This window comes from Mus caroli, chromosome 5 (assembly GCF_900094665.2).
Source record: "Mus caroli chromosome 5, CAROLI_EIJ_v1.1, whole genome shotgun sequence".
Taxonomy (NCBI): Eukaryota; Metazoa; Chordata; class Mammalia; order Rodentia; family Muridae; genus Mus; species Mus caroli.
The window spans coordinates 100,519,175-100,526,480 of record NC_034574.1 but is presented as its reverse complement, the minus strand read 5'-3'; the positions used below and the strand labels follow the sequence as shown (position 1 = coordinate 100,526,480).

General features: G+C 44.1%; 1 protein-coding gene across 5 annotated transcripts in view; it reads right to left on the bottom strand.

The window, feature by feature from the left end:
* The window catches only part of Rpap2 (RNA polymerase II associated protein 2), a 63,768-nt gene that overhangs the window by 30,127 nt on the left and 26,335 nt on the right, over positions 1–7,306 (bottom strand). For all 5 annotated transcript variants that reach the window (XM_029477970.1, XM_021162023.1, XM_029477971.1 and 2 more), the window contains one exon: positions 5,951–6,031. In XM_029477970.1, coding sequence (XP_029333830.1) covers positions 5,951–6,031 — 81 coding nt within the window. The remainder of the gene's footprint in view (positions 1–5,950; positions 6,032–7,306) is intronic.

The window sequence follows — 7,306 nt, the reverse complement described above, 5'->3', positions numbered from 1 at the left end:
GCAGAGGCAGAGGCAGAGGCAGAGGCAGAGGCAGAGGCAGGGGAATCTCTGTGAGTCTGAGGCTAGCCAGGTCTATAAAGCTTTTAAAAGTCTAGTGAGAGCTATATATAAAGCCCTTGTCTCAAAACCAAAACTAACCAATCTTTGAGAAGGGTCAGCAGCCCCACTTTTCTTCACAGGCTTCTGTGAAGATCAGGTGTACAAAAGGCACACACTGGCAGATCAGCTTTCTGTCACAACTCACCAGCTCCGACACAGGTGAGCAGAGCGGTCCCTCTTTGGACATCTCCACCTGGTTTCTCCCTCTCTCTGTGGTATCACTTGCCAACCTCTTAATTCCGAGCAACCAGGGCTTCTGACCCAAGTCTCTCCTGTTCTCTGCAGACAGTCTTATGACACCAAGACCACTATGGGCTGACACTCTCAAACCTTCCAGCTCCAGTCTGGACCTCTTTCCTGAATTGCAGTTTCTGTATCAGACAGTCTACTTGACACATGCAGCATGAGCACACACACCCCTCGTGTCTGGTAGGGCTAGGCTGCTCTGTGCCCCACACAGTTCCACGGCTCTGACCGCGGATCTCTCCTCCTGACTTCCATTACTTTCCTAGGTTTATCAGCACCCTAAATGCTCAATGACTACATCAGGCTCACTCCTGTTCTCAGGCTTTGTTTTTAACTTTATATGTATGGGTGTTTTTCCTGCATGTGTGTCTGTCTGTACTCCATTTGCATCCAGTGCAGGCCAGAAGAGGGTGTCAGATCTAGTGGAACTGGAGTTATAGATAGTAGTGAGCCACCATGTGAGTATTAAGAATTCAATTCAGGGGTGGTGGCACACACCTTTAATCCCACCACTCGGGTGACAGAGGCAGGTGGATCTCTGTGAGTTTGAGGCCAACCTGGTCTATAGAGTGAGTTCCAGGACAGCCAGCGCTACACACAGAGAAACCCTGTCTTGAAACAACAAAAACAAAAACAACAACTACTGCAACCATGGTTAAGTCGTTCCAATAAATTCCAAATAAAAACCATTCCTATCTATGTAAGACATATAAAATCTCACACACACAACACACACACACACACACACACACACAGTGAACTCAGGCCTCCTGGAGGAGCAGTGGGTGCTCTTTACCATTGACCCTACCTCCAGCCCCATTTTCAGGTTTCTTTTTTTTTTTTTTTTGTATGTGACTATGGTATATGTTGAGTCTGTGTGCTACGACACATGTATGAAGGTCAGAGTACAATTCTGTAGAGCTGGGTCCTACTTCATCTTTCTGCAAGAGTCTAGAGATCACTCAGATCAACAACAGCAAGTGCCTTTTGACCTGCTGAGCCACCTTGGCCCTCTTCTGTTGAAGCTCTTCTGTTGGATGATCTCAGATAGGACCAGTTTGCTCCTGATCTCCCATTAGCCCTTTCTTTAAATGCATCTCCCCGTGCTGTCTTTCCCCACCAGATTATCTAACACCAAAGCTTCTCATTCTGCTTTTCAGCTTCTTGGAAGAAATGGAGACCACTGAACGAGAGAAGAGTCACATAACAATACTAAAACGTGCGGACAGCCCTTTGGCCGGATGAAGCACCACGAGATAAGGGCTGTTCCGTTTGTTCACTGTATTGTAGCAAACAAAATGGAATCCAGCACATACCCACAAAGAGCTTGAATAGCAGGACATAAAAATGACAAAACAACCTCTTGGGTGGTTGTGTGTATATCTGTGCATGTGTGAGAGAGGCTCTCATTGTGTAGCCTTGGGCTGGCTCACCGCTGCCTCTGAGTACTGGGATTAAAGGTGTGTACCATCAGGCCTAAAATTCTGTTTTGAGTTTTTGTTTTTTGTTGTTTGTAAACCTTCAGGTAACACATATTTAATATTTCATGAGTCCATTTTGTCATGCAGGAAAAACAATGCTGCACATGTGAAATCTCTACCACTATTCCAGGAACTGGGGAAACACAGGGAAGGGCTGTCTTAGTTACCTTTCTGTTGCCCTGACAAAGTACCACGACCAAGGCACCTTACAGAAAAGTCTATTGGGACTTACAGCTTCAGAAGGAGACCATGACCACCGTGATGCGGAGCATGGCAGCAGCAGGCATGGCATGTCCCTAGAGCAGTAGCTGAGATCTTACATCTGATCCTTAGCAGGAGACAGACAGCTTACTAAGAATGACTGGGCTTTTGTAACCTCAAGCCTCCACTCCAGTGACACATGTCCTCCATCAAGGCCACATCTCCTAATCCTTCCTAAAAAGTGCTATCAATCAGAGACCAAGTATTCAAACTCATGTGCCCATGGGGGCCTTCTCATTCAAGCCACAGAGACTGTTTTTATCTCACAGTATTTCTGTTACATTAGCTGGATAGCAAAGTTTCACTTGTTTTCATATTACTGATCCATAGAATTTCTACTATATATGCTAAATAAGTATGTTTATTATTGTACAACTAATAAAAAACAAAAGGTGCTGGAGGGATGGCTAGGGGTAGAAAACACTGGCTGCTCTTCCAGAGAACTAGGTTCAATTCACATGCCACGTGGCTCACAGCCATCTCTAACTCCAGTTCCAGGGGATCCGATTCCCTCTCTGCCTTCCCTGGGTATTAGGCACATTATTTAAAATGTATACATGTTTAGAACAGTAGTCTTGATTCACCACACAGGTAATTTAAAGAGGATTTTAATTCACCTCTGCTCAGATAAGAGTCTTAACCTGCTGGGCAGAGCCTGCTCTGTGCTATGCCAGGTGAGTGGTAACAGGCATAGTCCACTCCGGGGTGGGTAGATAGGAGTGGGCAGTTCTCTACTCAAGCATGAAAAGTTCTTCAGAGAGCCCTAAATAGCCTCTCAACTCTGCATGCTGAAAGCACCTAGGGGGCTTCTAAGCCATACTGCTGTCTGAGCACAACCCTAACCAACCAAAAGACACCTGGTCTCCAGGGATCAGGCCGCACATTTGTAGTTGTTAAATGGCTCAAGAATGGCTGTTCTACAAGCTCTTCATATTGATGACCATTTCAAAAAGAAAAATAGTTATTTATATCAACTTTTCCCCATTGGTCAGTATTGATTGGAAGGAGTTCTCCATAGTAGTCACCAAGTGACTTAATGTTTTCAGAGGAAACAGGTTATAGATCACACTGTCCTGTCAGAAGCAGAGGGCTCCTTATTCCCTGGAGTACCTGACATCTCCCTGAAGGTGGTTAGGGAGATTAATCTTTATTGGAGCTATAGACCCCAAAATTAGAGCATAATTCTATAGTGCCCCATACCAAGGTAATGTTTACTTTTTGGCTTGTTTCTCACAGATGTCTTTATTAAATTTCAATCGTATGTAACAGTAGAAAAAACACAAAATAAGATCTGTATACTCTTTATTATTCAGACAACAATCATCTGACCAACCATGTTTCATCTCCACGGCCCCATACTTAACTACCACACTACTAACTTGGATAATTTTAAAGCCAATAGATCATTTAATCATTTAATTATTGTGACTAATGAAAAAAGTAATTGGAAGGGGTCTGGTTGCAAAATGACAGAAAAAGTGATAAAATAAGTTTATACATTAAAGGGGACATTTGAGGGGGCTGGAGAGATGGCTCAGCAGTTAAGAGCAGTGACTGCTCTTCCAGAGGTCCTGAGTTCATCCCCCAGCTCACAACAATGTGTAAGGGGGTCCGATGCCCTCTTCTGGTGTGTCTGAAGACAGCTACAGTGTACTCATATACTCATATAAATTAAATAAATAGGTCTTTAAAAGTGCGGGGCATTTGAAAGTGACTTTTGGCCTATCTGCAGTCTGTCTGTTAGGACTGAAGAACCACTGAAGTGCCTCTTGTCCTGGCTAGCGCATGTGTCAGAGGAAGCTTCATCAATAACATAAGTTGCACAGTAGATTCCTTACACAAGCTTTCACAATAATCCCATTAGGCTCTTTGGGTTTTTCAAGTTCTGGTCTGGTAAAATTACTGGTTTTCAACTTAATACACTCGGAAGTCCTCAAGTACACTCAAGAATACTCCCATATCAAAGAATGTCCCTTTGCTATGTGCATGAGAAGCCCACACAGGTGCTTGGACTATACATCAGCAAAGCTGCCAGTTTAGGGAATGGAAGCTGTAATGCAGTGCTAATAAATTAGAGGGGTCTGGAGTCTGTCCTAACCTGGCCCTCAGGCGTGCTAACTGCATATTCTACCACAGAACCACATCCCCAGACCACATGGCAGACTTACTACTCTTCATATCTCAGCTTCTCTGTCTGTCTCTCTGAGACAGGGTTTCTCTGTGTACCCTTAGCTATCCTGGAAGTCACTCTATAGACCAGACTGGCCTCAAACTCACAGATACCACCTGCCTCTAATTCCCACGTGCTGGGATGAAAGGTGTGCACTACCACCTGGCTTATATTTCAGCTCCCACACCAACTCTTTATTACAGTATTCCATAAGTAGCATCTTCTAACCTGCAAGGCACCTCCTGCTATAAGCGTCAGAACCACCTCTATGGTCCTGCCCTGAGGTTTATTATGCCTGTCATCACTTTCCAGCTTTACTGAGGGATAGTGGGTAAATTTATATCTGACTATATATCTATATTCTCCAGAAAAAAATTGGGCCGATCAGCACACCTCTCACCTTATGTAGTTTCCTTTGTGTGTGTGTGTAGCAGTAACAAGAGCTATTCTTTTAGCAAATTCTAAGCCTAGTATGCAACACATGAAAGCAATACATGTTTCCCACTGTAGCTAGTAAGATGCTTCAAGAAAAGACTATATCTGAATGTGTGTTCAGGGCCTAACCACAGGAAGTAGATAAATACTGTCTAGTAAAATAGTTGCCTGTGGAAAACTTAAGTTGTAGGAAGAGGTGACTAAAGAAGACAGGCAGGACACGTGAAGTGGAGGGAAACACGGGCCTGAGAACACACTTGCCCTTACTCCTAAGTCCTGTTAGGGAGCTCACAGTGGAGCCCCGTCTGGTGAATGGAATCTGATGCAGTGTCACGTCTCTGCATTCCTCTCCAAGCTCACGGTGCTGTTTGCTGAGCTGCCTTTCCCTCTGCTTTGCTAAGGTTTGCTGAGTCGGAGCATCTTACGATACAGTAGAACACGAGGCGACCTGACACAGGGGTGCTGCAGAAGACGCTGCAAGTTCTCCTCGAAGATTCTCTAGAGGACAGGACTTGGCGGTGGCAGGGTATATGCTCATGTGTCACGTCTTGAGTCTCACTCCCATTCCCCCACAAACGTGAACAAACATGCACATGTACACACGTGTAAGTATGTGCACACATACATGCCTATTACTAATTTCTTATATATGGATATATGTGAGGTTTGTGTGCATATATGTATAAAGGAAGGTCTCTGTGTGTATGTGTGTGTGTGTACATGTGGGAAGGTGTGTGTATGTGTGTGTGTGTATAGGGAGGTCAGAGGATAACCTTAGGTTTAGTTCTTCAGCTGTTGTCTACCATTTCTCAGTTAGGGTCTTCTCCCTCTGGCCTACAACGTGTTAAGTAGCCTAGGCTGGCCAGCCAACAGGCCTGCCTCTACCCCTCAGCACTAAGCTTATCCGCACACAATCATGCCAGCTTTTTCATTTTTTAAACTTGGCGTCTGGGGCTGAATGCAGGTATTACGCTCACAAGGCTGGCTTCCTACTGACAGAGTCATCTCTCTTCATCCTAAAATTTTCCTCCTAAATGAAGTTACTTTACAAGCAAGCTATCCAAAGTAAAATGTGTCACAACTCGAGACAAAATGGAGATGTATTCAACAGAATCAAGAAGAAGGAACAGCACGGAGTCTAAGATGAGTCCACAGAGGTCAGTCCCTTCCTCTCCCCATGCTCCCATCCCCCTGTCACTTCGCAAGACAGTCAATACAGTCAGTAACAGAGACGGAAAAATTACACCATAACACTAACCTGAAAGTCTGAATGAGGTTTTTAAGTTCAGTGTAAATATCTCCCATTGTAATCTGAAGAGGACCCAAAAGTCCAGGCAATCTGAGGAGAAAAGAACAACAACAACAAAAAAAATGACATGTTGTGCCTCCCTCTGGGTTTTCCGTGCCAATAGTGGCACTGAGGAAGTCCCCAAGGTTAAGCTGCCTCAGGACTAGTGAGAAGTCAAGCACCATTCACAGTCAGTCCTGCTGCTTTAGTCTGTGCTACAGAGAGTAAGGCCTGGAATGCAAAAACCACTCTGGCTGATGTCCACTTCTTTCTGTCAGTCTGTCAGCACCTTTAATTCCATAGCTTCACGATGAAAGCACTGCCCTTTGACTAATCTTATCAAGACAATTTTATCTCCAAATCTCCAACTAGTGATTAACACACTTCATGTTTCCTTGCTAAAAAATAAAAATAAAAAAAATTGCAGGTTGGAAAGTTCACAGTAGATCTCTTACCTCTGGAAAAAAGATTTGCAAAAACAAAAACTTTATTTTGTTTTTGTTTTAAACAGAAACAGTTTTTTAAATGTTACTTGTGAATGGGCTCATTTTAAGAACAATCCTTCCCATTACAGGGCACTTCAAGCCAAAGCGCACGTTGAACCGAATGAAACTTATGTTCTTGGGTGTGAAATGGGCCTATGACCATGCAGAAATGCTGAGCGAGCCGACCAGCTGTGGAACGTCCAGTGGCATGACTGCTCACAAGGGTAGAGGCTCCCTGCGTTTGTTTTAACAGCTCTCTCTTTGCTGGCTTAGGAAGGTGTGGGGTAGTTTGTTTTTCTAGCCTACAATCTCACTTTTCTCCTTTATGACATTCCTATGTCACCTACAAAAATAATTACTAAAACATATCTGAAAAAATAAATCATAAGATGGAAATTTTCAAGTGAGGAAATTCATGCAAGCCTTTCTCTTCCCCCACCTTTATAATTTTCTTTTATCCTTTTCCTTTTTCTTTTTATTGGATATTTTCTTTATTTACATTTCAAATGTTATCCCCTTTCCTAGTTTCCCCTGCTCCTGGAAACCCTCCATGCCATCCTCCTTCCCCCTGTTTCTATGAGGGTGTTCCTCCATTCACCCAGCCACACCCACTTCCCTGCCCCCGATTCCCCTACACTGAGGCATCTATTGAGCCTAGGATTAAGGACCTCTCCTCCCACTGATGCATGACAAGGCCATCTTCTGCTACGTATGCATCTGGAGCCATGTGTACTCCTTGGTTGATGGCTTAGTTCCTGGGAGCTCTGGTTGGTTGATATTGTTCTTCATATGGGGCTGCAAACCCCTTCAGCTCCATCAGTCATTTCTCTAACTCCTCTAT